The sequence below is a fragment of the Nicrophorus vespilloides genome, unplaced genomic scaffold, assembly GCF_001412225.1.
Source record: "Nicrophorus vespilloides isolate i.1.1-1 unplaced genomic scaffold, Nicve_v1.0, whole genome shotgun sequence".
Lineage (NCBI taxonomy): Eukaryota > Metazoa > Arthropoda > Insecta > Coleoptera > Silphidae > Nicrophorus > Nicrophorus vespilloides.
This window is the reverse complement of record NW_017096864.1, coordinates 25,901-45,143: the sequence shown is the minus strand read 5'-3', so window position 1 is coordinate 45,143 and position 19,243 is coordinate 25,901. Positions and strand designations below refer to the sequence as shown.

At 33.0% G+C, this 19,243-nt stretch overlaps 2 protein-coding genes and 1 long non-coding RNA gene across 4 annotated transcripts; 2 read left to right on the top strand and 1 right to left on the bottom strand.

Annotated features, from left to right (window-relative positions):
• The first annotated feature begins 478 nt into the window (after positions 1 to 478).
• Positions 479 to 4,373, top strand: LOC108558335 (pancreas transcription factor 1 subunit alpha). Its single transcript, XM_017915221.1, has 3 exons — positions 479 to 966; positions 1,019 to 1,329; positions 4,068 to 4,373. Exons 1-3 carry the CDS (start codon positions 746 to 748, stop codon positions 4,241 to 4,243), a joined length of 708 nt encoding a protein of 235 aa, XP_017770710.1. The 5' UTR covers positions 479 to 745; the 3' UTR covers positions 4,244 to 4,373.
• A 7,234-nt stretch (positions 4,374 to 11,607) lies between these two features.
• LOC108558337 (protein AF-10) lies at positions 11,608 to 16,879 on the bottom strand. Of its 2 annotated transcripts, XM_017915230.1 has the most exons (10): positions 16,754 to 16,879; positions 15,523 to 15,602; positions 15,076 to 15,438; positions 14,465 to 15,016; positions 13,888 to 14,399; positions 13,426 to 13,829; positions 13,217 to 13,362; positions 12,645 to 13,165; positions 12,434 to 12,578; positions 11,608 to 12,143 (listed from the first exon to the last, which is right to left on the bottom strand). In XM_017915230.1, exons 1-10 carry the CDS (start codon positions 16,860 to 16,862, stop codon positions 12,027 to 12,029), a joined length of 2,949 nt encoding a protein of 982 aa, XP_017770719.1. In that variant the 5' UTR covers positions 16,863 to 16,879; the 3' UTR covers positions 11,608 to 12,026. The 2 variants fall into 2 exon arrangements, with proteins under 2 accessions (XP_017770719.1, XP_017770718.1); XM_017915229.1 differs by having other exon boundaries at positions 13,217 to 13,829.
• Positions 16,880 to 17,037: 158 nt separating this feature from the next.
• Positions 17,038 to 19,014, top strand: LOC108558338. The gene is made up of 3 exons (XR_001890894.1): positions 17,038 to 17,113; positions 18,142 to 18,317; positions 18,377 to 19,014. It is a non-coding gene; the product is annotated as an uncharacterized LOC108558338 (long non-coding RNA).
• Positions 19,015 to 19,243: the final 229 nt, after the last annotated feature.

The window sequence follows — 19,243 nt, the reverse complement described above, 5'->3', positions numbered from 1 at the left end:
CGCAAGATGACTGTCTCATAAGAGGATAAAAAAAGAATTAGGTATTTATAATAAATATAATAATTAACTAATTATTACGATTTTCTTCACATTGAATTCCACGTTAGTTCATTATTCAATAGAAAAAAATGATTCATGCTCCTTAACAATATAAATATATATATAATTTTCTTTTAATAAACATTATACATATTTTCTCTTCAGGAACGAGAGTTTTGGATTACCCGTAAAATTCTGGAAAAAATTATACTCGTTACGCGAGGTACTATAAATATTTGTCACAACCTCTTGATACTATTGAGGAATATGTGAATTAGCTGAATGATAAGAAATAAACTGCCATTGTTGATATTGTGAATTAAAAGAAAATATCAGTTCGATGTGTGTTTACCGCACGCGGTCTAGATTCTCTGCGCACGGAGGGTGTTTGTGTCCCTGTCGATAATACGGCTCGGGGGTGGTTGGTTTCCGGAATTAAAATCGATGACAGCTAGCTATTGGTTGTCTGGAGGGTCGTTGCGACATCGTCGAGGGCGGAGCCGACACAATTACAAACGCCCCCAACTGAAAATCATCATCAGCCTTTCACTGCAGCCGTATTATCTCAGTATTATCGAATCAGACAAACGGGTCGCGTGCCTCTCGTTACCACACACGTGCACCCCCGACACGTGTATGCAACACACCGAAGAACAACAAAATCAAAGGTTGCACGTGTCTCACAATGTTCTAATCCGGACCGAAGATGTTTAGCATGGAAAATATCGATTTGGATATTGTCAACAGGCAGTTCTTTTTCGAGACAGGATCGTTTCTGGGTAACAGCAACGGAAATAGTGGAGGAGGATCAACGACAGGATCTACGAACAGTGGTGATTTGTTCTTGTACGATGAGAATAGCAGCGATTCAATAGGCTCCAGCTATTCCTACAACAGTGATCAAGAAAACAGCTCCAGTTCCAAAGAGTAAGTGATGAATGTGCGACGAAAAGCAACGTAAATTAATCGTATTTGGTAGTAATCGAATTCACAGATATCGGAGACGTAACAAATGCCCTCAACAACAAATTCAGCAGCGGCAAGCGGCAAACTTGAGGGAGAGGAAGAGGATGCAGAGCATTAACGACGCATTCGAAGGGTTAAGAGCACACATTCCGACGCTTCCGTACGAGAAGCGACTTTCAAAAGTGGACACCTTGAAATTGGCCATCGGCTACATTAACTTCCTCAGCGAACTAGTGAGAAGTGATCGGAACTCAAATACGGACTGCTTTAACGGGATCAATCGAAATCTGCAGAGGGATGAACCCAAGAAGATCATACTCAGAGGTACGTTCTCGAACTCGAATTTCTTCTTCCCTATTATTTCAGCTGCAATTGGAAAAAAATCCAACAAACCAAGGGGTTGCTTCAAATAAACACGTGCTAATAACTTCTAATGGGGGGCCAACACACAATTTGCCCTTGCTCTTCCTACTTTAAGCAGGTGCTCACTTTATTGTTATTATTTACTTTCAACCCCCATTCAATATAAAATATAGAAATCATAGTTCCCCTTCCGCTCTCAATATTCTCTCTCTCAATACAAACAAAACAGTAGTAGTTCTTTATCGATATTTAATAATTTATATACCAGAAAAATATTTTCTTAATACATTACATTAAATTACTTATTACATTACAAATTTTAAATTCATACAATAATATTTATAAAAACTCTATATTTTGATACAGTTATTTCGGTTTAAGTAAAATAATACATAACGGTTGATAACCTTGGTAAACAGAATATATATTGTATATATATTTTCATGTTTTTAATATAATTATATTTTTAATATACACAAAACATAGATATTGATAAAAAGGAGAAATATGAATTGCTCGCTTAAAAAGATGTATAATTTCCATAATTTCAAACACTTAATTAAAAATCAATACAAGTTTGACTTACAAAGATAATTATACCATGCAAAGATAATTATTTTCAATGAAACCCAATACATAATATTGGTGGACGCGATTTTTTTAATTTTTTTATCATTACATTATTCTTATATTCGATACAAATTTCGAAACAAATTACCGCCGAGTTACTACTGAAATTTTAAATAAAAAAAAATATTTTTTAACTGGTTTATATCCGTTTTCTTTAAACGTAAATACTAAGTTGGTCCTATTTCGTGGTTTCGACATACAGTGGAACCTTGCTTAAAGATTAATTCGCATAACAAGCATCACAAATTGTAAAAAATACATTGTACAATAGAACCTCGCTTAACGAGCACCTCCCATAACGAGCTTTTCGTCGAACGAGCAAAATAAATTGTAAGAAAAATGACTCTCAAAACGGAACGCATTATCGTATATTACATTAGTGTATATAGGGAAAATTGTTTCACAATACGAGTAACAATCTGAAACAGATTATGCTCGTTAAGCGAGTTTCCACTGTATATGATATATTAAAAAAAATCGCGAGTGACATTTCGCATAGCGAGTGACGAGGAGAATTCCCGGATTTTGCAACTGCCACATCATATTCCAAACTTGTGTTCAGACATATTGATTATAATTTTTTTTTCAAAGTTTATCAACCCTTGCAAAAATGTTCCCGAAAAAAAGCCGTAAAATGACTGTCTCATAAGAGGATAAAATAAGAGAAGAATTAGGTTTTTATCATAAATATAATAATTAACTAATTATTTCGATTTTCTTCACATTGAATTCAACGTTAGTTTATTTTGTAATAGAAGAAAATGATTCATGCTCCTTAACAATTTATATATATATATATATATATATATATATAATTTTCTTTTAATAAATATTATACATATTTCTGGATTTCTCTTCAGGAACGCATTATCATATTTGACATTAATATATATGGGAAAAAAATATATCGCTTAACGAGGGTTTTGCGTTACCCGAAAAATTCTGGAAAAAATTATACTCGTTACGCGAGGTACTATAAATATTTGTCACAATCTCCTGATACTATTGAGGAATATGTGAATTAGCTGAATATTAAGAAATGAACTGCCATTGTTGATATTATGAATTATAAGAAAATATCAGTTCGATGTGTCTATATTTTGATACAATTATCTCGGTTTAAGTAAAATAATACATAACGGTTGATAACCTTGGTAAACAGAATATTGTATATATATTTTCATGTTTTTAATATAATTATATTTTTATTATACACAAAACATAGATATTGATAAAAAGGAGAAATATGAATTGCTCGCTTAAAAAGATGTATAATTTCCATAATTTCAAACAATTAATTAAAAATCAATACAAGTTTGACTTTATTTAGTGAAATAAAAAAAATAGCCAACATATTACAATAATATAAATTGCGATATATAAGAACTAAAACATATTATTCGTTTATTTTAATAGGAAAAAAAATATGAATAAAGCAAATTATACGTTTTAATTATAATTGAGATAATTAACTTACATAGTAAATGTATCAATTTATTAAGTAATTTCAATAAATAGTTAATTATGTTTATTAGTAAATTAAAATTTAATTATTATTTATTTAAAAATTTGTAATGTCCTTATTCTCGGCCAAAGTGCCATCTATTTATTTAGTAATTTGCTTCTTGTCAATTTCAAGTACGATGATATTTAAATGTAGTATTGAAATGTCATTTCTTTTTCTGTTGTATACTTGATGGAGTATATCGAAACGCGTAATACCCATATTATCTGGGCTCGTAATCGCCGTTATCTCAGTGGTATATTACAAAAAGCTCTTCATTATGCTGGGGCAATAAACAGCAATATAATGCATTTAATGATCGGCGTGAAGTGGGTGCAGATAGCGCGTACACAATGTAATAATAGACACCGCATTTAAGATTGATTACACACTGGGCATATGTAAAGGGTCCTAAGGGGCAGGCGTTCGTTCGAGTGGTAGATTTCATCCCCTGTCCATGACCATGTCCCTCTGTTCCTGTCGCATTCGTTATGCAATGCAGCTGGAGCCGATCCGGTATGTTATGCGTGTCATTCCCAATCTCAATCAAATATTCATTTTGCAGGAAGCGGAGGAAGCTACACGGCACATTCACTCTCGTGGTCCAGGGACAAGGAACCCAATCCGAATGGAATAATGTTTGCCAAAGTTTGGACTCCCGAGGATCCGAGGTCCGGCAAGAACTGTTCAGGAAGTCAACCCAGCAATTCACCATCTGTCACATTCACCTTGCAAGATTAAATTCCGTACCAGTGATAAACGCTATATAACAAGTCTAGTCGACGCCGAACTCTTTTCATTTGTCAATTATTCTAGTCAAATTTATTTATTGTATGTATACTGTAAGTGTTAATTGTCGCAGATAACCATTAAGGTTATAACGAGTTTCAGCAATGATATCGGTACTTAAATTTACAAATAAATAATGCCGAAGTAACAATTTGCTGTCAAATTAGTTCGGAGTAAAAGTGTAAATACATTTATAATTATTTATTTATTATTGCTATTATTTTTTGGTGCATTATTTGATTAACTTTGAATATGTGATATTTTCTTTAATAAATTTGTTGAATCTTTGTACATAAATTCTAATAAATACAATAAAATTATAATACATTTAGTGGACAAAGCAAATGAAAAATTGTACATTATTACTCAGTGTAAATAATGTATAGCTTGAGGGGATTTGGGTTGGGATGAGGACTTTGAGCGTGGGTGGTGGGATGCGTGCAAGTGTTCGCATTCCCACGCATCCCGTGCCGACGTCTGAAAATACAGCGTCGCGACGTGGCGTCGGTTGTATGCGAAGGGCGCATCCCATTGGTTGCACTTGTTCAGGTTCCCAGCGAATATCCGCGTCGGATATCGAACCGAAAATGTACGCCATGCGACGTAGAAACAACAAAATTGAATATTTCTCTCATTACGAATAAACTTGAATAACCTTTTAACAATTTTTTTTTCTTCATCACCATTTCACCAAGGTCACCTTTCTGGAAAATTATCTCATCTGTTTTTTCACTTTGCAAAAAAGCTTTTCATTTGTTTACTTTTAGTTTCATAGATATTTATAAAATTAGTTATACTACTAAGCGAGAGGTCGGCAACTTTTTTGTAGAGAATAGCCTTTTTTAAGATTATCTTTGTTGAACACATATTTAGGGAACCATGAGTAACTGGACTGACCGACCGATAGTACAAATAGATTTTTTTTAGAACAAAAATACCCCTATAATAAGTGTTCATCAAATTCTTTCTAAAAATTACGATTCTTTTTGGTGAAACTTCCATTTTTTTGCTACGACTTATGTTAGTGATTTTCAACCGTACTTCGTAATTTCTATCTATACTATCGCCTATCATTTATTTCGTTTTAAGACATTGAATTTATATAAATAATTACATCTGGTCAACTGTTAGATCGATCTTGGTACGACCAGCATCCTATAATTAATTACACTAAATATAAATATAACGCAAAAAATCAATACAAAATTTAGAAGTGTGTTAATTCATATTGTAGTTTTAGCAAAATTCATAAATAATACTTTTATTACTTTTTTTGCCACAACACTCATTTGACGTAGAGCCCAAGAATGAACGATGGCTTTTTTGTTTATAATTTACATTTATTTTGTTTTATCTTACAACAAGCAAAAAAATACAAAATAAAAATATAAATTGACAAACTCATATTGTAGTTCTTCGTAAATCCACGTTAATATTCTTTTATATTTTGTTATTAGAACTTTTTTCAAAATTCTTAAATAAAAATATCATGCAAAATCTTAAGTATTAACAAAAATTTGACTGATGGATTCTTAATTTCTAAAGCCAATGTTTTTCTTCACGAAAAATTGTTGTTGATATGAGATTGATAACGTTTTAATCAAATGCATGAAAACATAGTCCGGCTTCACTATAGTACATTTTGTACTCATCTTCTATTATTTTTTTATTTTACATTTCCGGATATTATATACATACATATTTCCGGATTTTTACTCGTATAGTGAAACACGTTTTTCCATATAAACTAAAATTACGATAATGCGTTACTTGTCAGAAAAAAAATGTATAACTTGGTACACAAGTTTTAAAAATGATGTAGAAGGCGCGCAATCCGGGACTTCTCTTCTCATCGTCACTCGTTATGCGAAACGTCGCTCGTTAAGCGAGTCATTTTTCTTACAATTAATTTTGCTTGTTAAGCGAAATGCTCATTATGCTGTACATTAATAACATAACAACGGGCATAAAGACTTATGGTCAATAGCCCTTTGTATCAGTTGACGTTTTTGGAAATTATATATATTTATTTTGTTCTTTTTATTTGTGTATATGTTTTTTTTTGTACGACTGATGCAATAAACATTATTATTAACATAACAAATATGTATTGTACAAAACAATATATATACAAAGAGTTTTAGACCTCACTCATTGCCTCTATTTATTAATTATTATAGCAGTATTTTTCAAACTTTTTGGCAGCACACTTTAATAGTTTCAGGTTTCGAATAGCCTTTACGAACGAAATAACTTCTATAACAGAAAATATTTCTTGAGTATTTTCTTATATTTATAATATATTCATTAAAATTGTACACGTATTATAGATAATAAAATAAAATAGCAGACAATGGTTGTAGACGCGAGCTTTAGCGATTTTCGATATAAATCTACATCCCTCCCAGTTGCATGCACTTGTTTTAAAATAATCCCTCGGCGACCCCTCGGTTCGAATAAGTAAATAAACCGAAATTGAAAAGGAATTGTTATCTGGACGATGATATCGTCCTTTATTACTCAAGCGAGTGTATCCCCGAAATACGATTAAACTTTATATTTTTCCAACTACATTATAATATCATTTAGTTGTTGTTTGCATTATATGAAGTGAAAGGGAAGCAGGAGAGGACTGCAAGCGATGAACGAGTTTTAGTTTTATTTAAATCCCCCTCTTCAAACCTAGGCGTGAAAACTTGAATGGGGCTTATTTAATGCAACCCTAAATCCGCCCGAAGGGATGATGAGAGGGCCGCACACACTTCCCCTCCGGATTCTCTATTAATTTATATAAACTACAGATAAATTGGGGCACACAGCTGGACGCCGCACCGCAAACATACAAATAAATTAAAAAAAAAACTTTAATAATTACTTAATCATTTCTCTTCATAATTAATAGGCAATTGAGGATCGATATAAAAATAAAATCTTTAATACTATATTATTTAAATGACAAATACGGTATATTACCAATGTGCATGCCTATATATTTGCAGTTGAATTCCATATTCGGAGAAGAATATTTGTGGCGTCCACCCAATACTATTATAATGGTTATTGTTAATAGAGAAAAAAAATACAAACTATGTATTTTGATACATTCGGAATTTAAAAATAAATAACAACATCGAAATGACAATAATAACATTAATTAAGAATTAAATTTGTATCAATTTATAATACATTGTTTTGAATATCTTTTCAATTTTGCAATTGTCGCACAAAATTTTAAGTTTAGTGGTCCGCGAAGTCCAAAAGGTTGGTGACCGCTGCTTTAATGTGTTAACTTGAATTTCACAATCATCAATTAAATATTATTAACTAAAAACTTTTGAAGATTGCGACATTTTTTAACTAGGAGAATTATTTAATCGATCTCAAAAAGAAATGAAGTTAAATGCACCTGATTGTACATTGCAAAATGTCAGTGTTACCCATAATTTATTTCAGATAAATTAATCTGCTTTTACTAAATCTATTGTCTGAAAATGGTATAGTTTTAATTCTCAGAATGACTGAAACTTTGCAAATATCTTACATGTAAATCTGAAATATTCAATCTAAGCACTCAGTTAATTTACATAATTCGTTTTATTTTACTCGGAATGTTGATCCCTGTTGACTTTCATTGGAAATCGACAAATGTTACTTGATTATGTAACAATACATATTTAATTATATCTTAGTGGTCAAATAGTTTGTATCGATGTTAGCTGTTGCCAAGAAGCTACACACTCTTCTGAATTTTTCGAATCTATTTCTTACATTAGCCCTATATATTTTCATTCTCCTTCGGCTGGATTATCTGTATAATTGTTTTGTTTCAAAAGTTGCTATCTTCACGTAACATTATAGTTTTCTTAACTGAATTTGAAGTTGTTCCCTTTTCGCTTGTATGTGATGTTTCTAGGTCAATCTACGTTTTACTCAGCTGCACTCCCAAATATTTATATATGTTAGCCTCCCGTTATTTTCCCTTGAGGACAGCAAATTTCTAAATTGGAGTTTCACGCATAGTTTCTCGAACACATTTTATATAGCTTACCTATCTTAGATATTAATATCATTTGGATATTTTTTCATTGATAATATGCAGATATTAAAAGTCAAAATCACACTTTTCATTTCAAAAAATTTTGTATTAATTGAAATTATACAAATAAACTCACATATAATAAGTCTCGTTGCCACCGATATTGTCTAAGGGTTATTACAAGCGTAGAGTGAGAGTTGGTAACCCAAATGACCCCTCAGTTTCGTTTATTAATAATTCACCGCCGATAAATATAGTTTCGTTTCCGGTGCAAAGGTGGACTCGAGGGTGAGCGGTTGCAGTTCGCCCTTAAATTATTAATCGCACCCACCGGACAGTCATTCAAGGGCGCACTTTATGACTAACATAAATCATGAGGAACCATGAACATTTTACAATGCACGGTGAGTGCATTAATTTTCTTTTTTCCATCGTTAAGTATATTTATCGCGACTTCCAGCTGTGCTTCAAATAAATTAAAAAAATAATATTTTATTAGAAAAGTGTTAAATAGATTATAAAAAAAAATATAATAAGTAAATAAAAAACGTAAACACATTAAAATTATTAAAATCCAATCTCAAGATGATCTGTATAAATCTTATTTTACCGGTGGAAATCTAAATCCCGACAACCAAAATCCTGACTGTGTTAAAATCCCGACTATATCAAAATCCCGACTGTTTCAAAATTCCGACAGTATCTTTTATTTTTAAAATTTCTACAATAACATTTTTAAATTATACTATATTTTTATACTTGAAAATAAAATAATATTTTTATTCAAAAAATAAACAAATCTCATCTTTAAGGACGGTTGATGAAGAATTGATCATTTATAACAATGTTGAAGGAAAAATATCCTGAGATAAGCGAAATAAATCCACCAAACTGTTTTTCTTTTATTTAGTTATTTAGAAAATTTACTTAATGGTAAAAAGTTTAACTCATTAGTTGACGTCAAAAAACAACACATGTAAATGTAGATTTATACAATAATCATAATTAATAGCGCAATATTCCACATCGATTAATAAAGATCTGTAATGTATAAAATAATATATTTTAACATGCATAGGTACTTTGTAGGTATACTTTGTAAGCAGAGAATAGAACCGAAATTAATTTCGTTCCGGTTTACGGTTACTATCCAAGTAAATGTTTTTCGTTCCAGATTCGATTTCGGTTCGTCTAAAAACTTCGGTTCAAGTTGAAGTTAAAATTTAAAATCGAAAAAAAAACAATTTAAATTGGTTAGTTAAAATTTAAAATCGAGTCCAATATTAAATTTTGATTTAATTTTATTTACCAAATTCCCTTACTATTGTTTTCAATTATAAAATTGAAAATACAAAAAAAATAAACCTTAATTAGTGACTATTTCAACACATGTACTTTGTAATGTTTCTTCTGACATGTTTACAGTAATATCCTTTTTAATCACTTCATTTGAGTGTGTTCTGTTAGTTGGGCAAGACTTGTGCTTGCCCTTTCTTCTTCAAATTTTCTTTTTTTAGTCGGTGATTGATTGGTGGTGATTGAGGCTTTATTTATATTGATGATTAAGCGTTCCTACGAATTCGGCCTTGATGGTTTTGTTTATTATATATTTTTTTATTTAAAAAAAATCGGAGTATTTAAAGAGACTTCATCGATGTCTCTATACATTGTTAGTTTATATAGTCTATTCTCAATATACCGACCAAAACACTAGCACCGGCACACTATCATCAAAGAGCGTACATGAAAGAAAACTATTATGAATTAATTTAATGAAAAAAAAAATTGAACCGAAATTAACCGTAATAAAAATTTCGTTCTTTTGCAATTTTACAGTTACGGTATAGTTAAAAATTCCGGTTAATTTCGGTTTACGGTTCGACTCTCTGTAAGACAAGAAATCCAATACACAGTAAAATTAATATAGACTGGTTCTATTTGCTGATTATCTTGTACTACGTTAAATATACGGAATTGGAAACAATTGGAGTATTTCCTACTACCTCCAAACTTCGAACACCAAGCAAGTTTAGAAATTCGAAAGAAAAACTTGAAAATATATGTACTATACATTCTAGGAAATTTTCTAGAAATAAATCAAAACAGATATCATTGAAATACAAGGAAAATTAATAAAAACATCTCGTATATTTGTTTACTACAAATTTATATTACAAAAAAGATAAGAAACTTAAGTGATCGTCTGCATATTTTACACTGCATTCAACGTGAAAAACACACCATTCGCCTTTAAAGGAATTTATCTCAAAAGAAAGAAATAAGTATTATAAACATATATTAAACATAATTTCATTATATTTTTTTTTTTCATTTTCAGTTCATTTATTTATTATAAAAGTACAAAAAATCCCAAAAATATATATATTTATTTATACTATATACTTTTGTCTTGTTTTTAATCTGTGTGATTTTTTGCCATCTGGTGTTACCATTTTATATTAGCTAAACCTATGAGACTATTTTATTTACATGTTTGCAGTATTGTTTTTTTTATTGTTTTGTAATATAAAAAGGTGTTGTTATATATTTTTAATTTTCTTACTTTTTTATTTAATAATTCTTAACCGCATTTTGTTTAAATAAAAATGATTAAAGAAGTGAAATAGCACCTTAAATTTAATATAGATTTTTTTTGTTTCTAAAGAATCTTAAATTACTTATGAAATAACGAAATAATGAAAATAAACGAAAAAAAGAAATAGTGATTTGAAAGGAAATGCTTTTGTTATTTACAATAGAATAAAATAGTTATGGCTCCTGCATTTACTGGCTAAAACTAAGTTTAGTTTGGTTAAATCGAACACATACTGCATATTCAATTAACATTATATTGTTTTTTCTCTTTAAATTAATTAACAGTTCAATTGTGCTAAACGTAATAATTATATAATAAAAACGATTCAATCAAACTGTTAACATTTCAATAAGCTATTTAATATGAACAGAATCTAAAAATTCCCTGAGATCAAAAACCTATACACTATTTTTTCTTTAATTATTTTATTCGCATGTTGAGAAGACATGGTGCCTTCTCCCTTTCATTTATCTCATTTCTTTCACATATTCACAAATATACAATTTTCCTTATAAACAAAATAAAAATTTGTACTAAAGAAAAAAAACATAAGAAACTTTACATTGTCATTAACAAATTAAGAAATAATTAGTTCAATTGTATCTATTTTTTAATATTTTTTGTACTCCAATCAAACATAAATTTAAAACAGCAAATTAACTTAAAATTACATTAAATTACGCTCAATATTTTAATTTGGTTTTTAAAAAATATCACCATATAGATGTACGAAATGTTCTTCGTATTAAAAATCACCCAGCATATATCATCAATACTTAACGAGTTTCATTGCAACAAAATAATGAATGGTATTGATAATATTGCCAAAGAAATGATTATATGAAGGCCTAAATACAACTTAAATAAAATTACAAAACTAAATTATTTACATAGGATATTTAACACAACTTTGTCCTTACTTGCATTATCTTATTTATCAAGTCTTAAATTTGTTTGTACTGTTTTTCTCATTTTCATACATATTTCTCTTGAATTTTAAATAATAGGACTAGTATGTTCTCTCAACGTTATTTGGCAAAGCGCGGGCGCACTTTTTCGATGCTGAGAACCAGATCCTCTTCCTCCACCATTTCCAAATAGTTTCAGCTTGGTGGCCTGTTTGTTGCGTTAGTGCTACTGGTGCTTCCGTTTCCATTATTGCTACTGGTGTTATGGTGATTACTGTTTTGTGGTTGCTCAGATTCCCTTCTTATGACAATCTGCAATATAGTTCATACAAATGTTTTCTTAACACGCACACATACACTATTAATGTTATGCACTGAAGTCCTCTATTACTGATTGATGAAAGGTAAGGGTTTATTCATCTGTACATCTAAATGTGAAACGAAAAAATGAAAAGAAAAAAAAACTTTGGTAAATAAGAAAATAAAATATAAATAAATAATATTTTAAAACAGAGCCAAATGAAAGCAACAGAAGTAGTTAAAACAGAAAGAAAAGCAACAAGCGTAAATTAAACACATGGAAGAACGTGGTTAATTTGTACCTGTTGCTGTTGATTGTTCGAATTGGGAGCGGCAGCCTGAGAGTAGTGAGAGTAGGCGGAGCCTGCTCCGCCGCCTCGTGAGGCGGCTCGAACGGTCGTGTCCGACGTCGAGCCTTGTCGTATGTTGTTGTAATTTGAAGATTGTCTATAAACAATCTCAGCATTGTTTTAATATATATATAAAAAAGATAATTAGCATAGGTTAGTTTACCTGATGTTTGGAGTCGAAGATTGCGACTGCGAACTTCCCGCAGGACTTCGATGGGGATGGGGCGGATAACCCTGATCTGAAATTCCGTTTTCCATGGGGCCACTACCATAACTACCGCCGGAGTTCCGTCCTCGCGAGGTGTCGGCGTGGGTAGAGGCCACTGCAGGGTGTATGTTATTCACGGTATGCGGATGAGATGTTTGTGGGGCGGCAGGTGGTCCGGTCAGTGGTATGGCGAGACGCGCGTTGACGGCCAGCAGATGATCCCTACGCTGTAATAGGGAACTGACATGCTCTTCCAACCTTAAATTTTCAGCTCTTAATTGATGTAAACAAGAAAGTAAGGAAGCAATATCAAAATGTTGAGCTTGTTCCATTAGGAATTGGGACCCTTGTTCCCACTGGCGCTCTAAAAGTTGGTCTAAAGTTTGTGGAATAGCGCCACCATTACCACTGAGCATCGACGATAACCCGCTGCCGCCGCTTGCGGTGCTCGATCCACCTGTACTACTCGACCTCGCCTAAAGCAAAAATTACAAAACGGTTTTTTACATGTAAAACAATAAACTTACATTCGCAATGACCCTGTGGTGAAGTTGCGGACCGATCAAATTTGAATTGTTGTTCTCGCTGGAGTAAATTGAGTGCGCCTCCAGTTCCGAGTTGAGGTGATCCGTCATTTTCTGAGCCATATTCGAGTTCAGGTTCAGTTGATTACCTAACATATGGGGTGCATTAACGCCGTTTTGGAATAATTTTATATTATCTTTAGTATCTTTACTGCTAGAGCCGGAGACTGAAGCAGGCGCACTCTTCCGTCCCTTCTTCCGGCCCACGCTCGGCGGCGCACCCAAACTTTCCGAGCTCGGCGAACTCGGCGGGGATTCTTTAATCTGCGTCGGCAGTTGCTGCGGCTGCTGGGCCGGAGGTTGCTGTTGCTGCTGTTGCAAAGTCCCCGCAAAACTCGTCGGCGCCGACGTCGTTGCCACTGCTGCTGCCGCTGAGGAAAGCATCGCTGCTGCTGCCTGTGTCGGTGGTGGTGGCGGAGGCGGCGTGTTGTGCTGACTTCTACTCGACCTCTTCGTTAAAGAAGACGCCGGCAAACCGCTTAAAGAATTAACAACACCGTTTGAACTTTTCTTCTTAGCCCGCGTATGTTTTTCTATTTTATCGGTCGATTGTGACCTTCAATGAAAAAAAATATCAGTAATGTAAACTTTACACGATAAATGGTCTAACTTACCGCGATCTTTTAATGGGCACGTCAACACTTTGATTGGCCATAACGTCTTCAAGTTCTACCTGAAGAACCGGCGGAGTTGTTAAACTCGATTGTTTTTCAAATGAAATTTTCAGAGGACCACCGCTCATATCAGACGTGATCATATTTTCTTCTGTTGCTGGATTAGAAACGTCGCTGGTTACTAGACTTGTTCTAGTATTGGTTGAAATATCTTCTGGTGGATTGGCAGTTGATGGTATGGACGTTGGTTTAATTGGTTGTGATTGATTACTGTGAGATCTAGGACTCAGTTGCGTATTTTGCAATGGAACTGACACCACAACAGAATTAATGGACTGATGGGTGGTTGTGGATTGAATAATTGATTGCTGATATTGGTTAGTGGCTACAGCTGGGGATGTGGCAGAAATGGTATCTGTTGTAGGTGTGAGGACTGTTGGCGGTGAAACAACGGTGGCAGTACTAGACGGTAGTGATGAGGCGGAATGTGGTGAACTTGATTCAGTTTTCGCCTAGAATTCATTAATTTAAATGCTGATGCGGATTAACAAAATATTGTTTATCTTAATTCAATTACCTTTTTAGCCTTGTCTTCACCTACTTCTTTTTTAATGGCAGTGTTATCAGCTATTGCACTATTGCTGGCTTCATTCACAATATTTGGGGTTGGGGTTCTAGAATTTGCTTTGCGTTTCTTGCTTTTAGAATCCTTACTAGTTTCAATATGTGTTTGTATGTCTATTTCCAATTTCTTTGTAACTTCATTTGCAGTATTGTCAGTTGCACTTACACTATCATCACTTATAACACTTTTGGCACTATTAATGCTGTTATTACTGTTCTTAATATTAGAATTGTTTTTGCTTGCAGCTTTATCAGAATTCCCTTTTTGATTTGCTACAGACTTTTGGTAGTAACCAGCACTCACTGATGATTTTACATTTGCATTGCTCACTTTCGAACTAACAGTCTTACTGTTTGAAGATGAGGACGATTTACGTTTTCCCAATGAAGTACTATTACTGCCTAATTTTGAATCTTGCTCTTTCTCAGAACTAGAATCCGATTGAGGATTCTCTGAAGACACGGGCTTGTATGGCGGAATAGTCTTCACATTCCCTCCTTTTTTCTATAAGAAGAAATTCAATTATTCTCTCTTGTCTTTGTCGAGAACATTTAATAGTTTACCAATTTTCCGTAATGGTGTTGGCAATATCCGCAATATTTCACGTTGTCAAGAAAGTTTCCAGCTTCCTCGCATAAGAGCCCTAAGCTCTGGGCACAAGTGACATGGAACTGTTGTTTACAGCCGGATTTGTTACACTGCATGCAGGCACCGATGCTAGCATTAGACGGCTTCCCGTTTTCTTCGCAAATATAACAGACTTTAGTGAATCTCTCCTGGGGTATCAACTGCAATTGAATCGGTTCCATAGTAGTTACATTCCCAAACCGGACCTCCGGGATATACAAAGCACAAACGACGTGAGCCCATCCTGAGTTGTCCGTTCGCTTCAGAGCACCGTATTTGCTCGGACACAATTCGCATTTCTAAAAAGAACACCACAAACAGTAGAAACAAAACTATATACTTTTTATTTCATTATCGCCGGGGAGGGCAAAAATAAGACTCACTACTTTCACGGATCTCTCCTGACTCTCGCATTTACGGCAATACCATGGACCAGTCGGCACAGTCACTATACCATAACAAGCTGTAAAAAAGTGCCAGGAGTTAGTAGTATTTTTCTCTTCCCTTCCCTCTTTCCTTCATGAAATATGACAATACGCGCAAGTTCTTATGTGGAAGGGATCACGTGCGAAACTAAGGTATAAGAAAGGAAAATGGTTGAAGAATGGACCAAATCTGCAACCCAGGTGCGCAAAGATCAGAGGGGAAAACTAGAGGTAGTTTATTTTAGTAGCAATATAAAAAGGAGGGTCATTAAAATACTTTTTACCTGTGAGCCATAGTGGCACTTCATTTTACTGAACGGTGAACAAAACACGATTTTCAATTTTATACAGAGTATACAACAAATTTTACCAAAAAACAAGTATTCAGAGAAAAAAATACGGAAAAAATATATGTAAACAGTTACAAATACTTAAACCATATACTAATAAAAACATTTATATTTTTTTTATTAGTTTATGATTTTATATATTATTTTATTATAGGTACACATATATTTTATTATTATTTTTAGTGACACTATTTCACTTCCACATTTCTGAACAAATGATTTAAACTTCTTAGAAGAAAAGACTCAATATACAAATCTCAAAATTTAAACAAAATACTTATTATTTTTTATCATTAACACGCAACGTGATTTTATAATTACAAGTTAGAAATTCTCATATATATCTTTCTAATTTTAAGAAAGCTGGTATTAAGTCACATCATTTATAAACGCGCACAATCTTATTGAAAATATTTTATTTAAAATTTATATAGGGAATTAGTTTAGCGCAATTTAGTGACGTATTAATTAATAATAATTAATTCATACGTTGAAACAAAAAAATGTTTTAAAAGTTATCTTAACAAAAGTTAACATTATATAAATTGAATTTAAAACTTTTCTAGACTAAAAAATACTGGAATAGTGTCAACAGAATATAAAACTAATTTGTTATTCATTCATTATTCACATTTTAATTTATTAATTTTTAAAATTAAAATAAAATTTTCTTTTGTTGATTGATTTTAGTTTTCAATTGATAGATTCTTATAAAAGCTATGAAAATTGCTAACCTTAAATTGGTGCAACATAACCCAAGAAGTATTATATATGTATTCATCCAATAGGAAAAAGAAGCGTTGACATGGAAATGCGATAAACGATAAAGTGCCAATTACCTTGGTGCACTGCAACTGTGCAAGATTGTCCATCGCAATATACTAAGGGGTTTTCGGGCCAGCCTCTGTCATCAGAACACACGCAACAGCCTCCTACCATCTCCTTCATAATGCGGCCAAACGACGGTTTGCTAAACTAGCGAGCTGCGTTTTCCCCAAAAGTTGATCATAAAAAGGTTCACCGGCAGCCGCCTCCGAAGCCGTGCCGATGACATCTTATTTCTGTTGCAGCCTCCTCTGGCTTCCACTGCCACCAAAACTATCAAGAGGTGCACGACTTCATGCTACCCCACGGCAAGCGCGAAGCGCTCATAACCTCGGCCAACTGCAACAAACCACAGATCGAGAATGATAAAAGAGGTATAACAATCGCTGGAACCATTCTGTTTTCCGGTCTCGTTTATTTGTGTTCAATTCTTTTGGCAATGTTATTGTTGGTGAGCGTCGTTTTGTTTTGATTCGCACCACACACACTCGTACACATGCACACGCACATACTCGCACGCATATCCATACATATATACATACACTCACTCAAACACGTACTGAACTGCACACATCACTGTTCATTCCAGAACCAAAATTACCTGAAACTTAGCATTCGTCCATCCGGCGACGTCCTCCGATGCAGAACAAAAAAAAATCCGGCACAAAACTCCCGAATTCCCTCCAATTTCCCCCATAAAAACACATTCATAATCTAAATGGAAACCATTTTGTTTTTCTTCTAATATTTTGCTCCTCGCTGAGCGTCACTTGCGCATGCTCTCCTCACCATATGCAACCATATTTTCAATAACAATACTGTCGTCATCTTACGTCATGTATTATTATCAATGATAGCTCTTAGACATTGTACAAAATATCATCTTATTCTAAATAAACGTTGATTTTTTAAAATATGTTGTATTATATTTCGGTATTTACGGTCTCGATAATATGTATATTATTGAGCGCTTTTTCCCTCTTAATTACTAATTAATTATAAATTTTAGAAATACATATTTATTTTATAAAATAATGATAAGATTTCAGAAAACAAGAGTAAATTTTATTCGGTCTCACCATCGCTATTTAAAACAAACAACCTTTTCTTTTTTATTGTCATTAACTCATCTTCATCGCTTGGAATATTTAGAAGTTCTACTTCATTATTAATGTAATTTTTTCCGGATGATTTTTTATTTATAAAACCGCGTCAATTCAGGGACGCCTGTACCTATTTTTATTAGTTTTTTTTTTTTTCAAATATTCGAATCTAGAGCTACTACATTGTTTGCTATGTTTAGCTCTTTTTGCACAATATGAATGTAGAATGCAGATCGGATGCAAAGATATATATCTTTTTATTGACAATATTATTGTTTACATGTTTCCATTTCCACTAGGTTATAAAAGAAGCGTAAAAACAACGTCAAACATAGGGCGGCCGTAGCCGTGTGGCTATGGTCGCCTGTGTTGGAGTTCACCCCTGAGCAGTGGAGCAGAGCGGACGTGTTTCTCTCACCCCCGAGCTAAACATACTTAAGTGCCCGGTCTCAACCGAACGCACAATTTAAAAAAGGTTATCACGTACTCATGGATGTGAAATAGTTTTCTAAGTGAAAAACAATTAAATTGCAGACTACCGTTCAAATGTCTCAAATGTGCTGGAGCGCACGAAACGCACACGTGCACCAAATCCCGCGATATACTCGCAACATGTGCAAACTGCGGGGGACCACACCCGGCCAACAATATGGAATGTCCAAAATGCATTGCCAAAATGTATCTGCAGACAACGATTCGTGGAAGAACGTCGGCGACCGGAACAGGCCACAAAAGGATGGCATACAAAGAAGGGTTTTTCACAGCTTTTCCCTCTAATATAGAAATAGTTGTATATATAACCATAGTTTAAAATTTTTAATCTTAAGTATCCTAAACACTTCAAATGTAAATAATTGCTTCAGCAATTATCTTTATTGCATTATTAAAAGTGTAAGATATATAAACTGATGCAAACCCATAACAATTATGTTGAAAGATTTGTAATAAGATAAATGCTTGTACCCTTGCAAATTTGTAAAAGGGTCAATAATTATGTTTGTGAATAAATTTATTTTTGAATTTGCCTGTATCACGAAAATCTGATACGAAAGGTCACTGGTTCAATTCCGAAAAATCAACAAAAATTTGTGGTGGCTCTTAAACCTGAAAGGGGTAGATATAGGACCAGAGAGATTTATATCAACGTCAAACATCTTACAATAGAATGAATATAATAAACCAATAATATTATTGGAAAAATAAAGCCATTTACTTTAATATTAAACTTCGTTTAATTTTTTTATATATCTTTAATGATCTAAATAATTCAATATTATGCTTTTTAATAATTATAATCTGCTCTCAAATCTTCAATATTATCTTGCTATTCTTGTTCCCTTCTCTTAATCCGTGATTCTCTGACACATTTAGTATCATTCAGTAAAGTGGACACAACTGTAT

Excerpts from the sequence above, each read along its gene's own strand:
- LOC108558335 (XM_017915221.1), top strand. The coding sequence starts at position 746 with ATGTTTAGCATGGAAAATATCGATTTGGATATTGTCAACAGGCAGTTC. Across the intron at positions 967-1,018 it reads AACAGCTCCAGTTCCAAAGA|TAATCGAATTCACAGATATC; the intron begins GTAAGTGATGAA and ends CGTATTTGGTAG. Across the intron at positions 1,330-4,067 it reads CAAGAAGATCATACTCAGAG|GAAGCGGAGGAAGCTACACG; the intron begins GTACGTTCTCGA and ends TTCATTTTGCAG.
- LOC108558337 (XM_017915229.1), bottom strand. The coding sequence starts at position 16,862 with ATGAAGGAGATGGTAGGAGGCTGTTGCGTGTGTTCTGATGACAGAGGC. Across the intron at positions 15,603-16,753 it reads CACAGTTGCAGTGCACCAAG|CTTGTTATGGTATAGTGACT; the intron begins GTAATTGGCACT and ends ACTTTTTTACAG. Across the intron at positions 14,400-14,464 it reads GTGAAGACAAGGCTAAAAAG|GCGAAAACTGAATCAAGTTC; the intron begins GTAATTGAATTA and ends AATGAATTCTAG.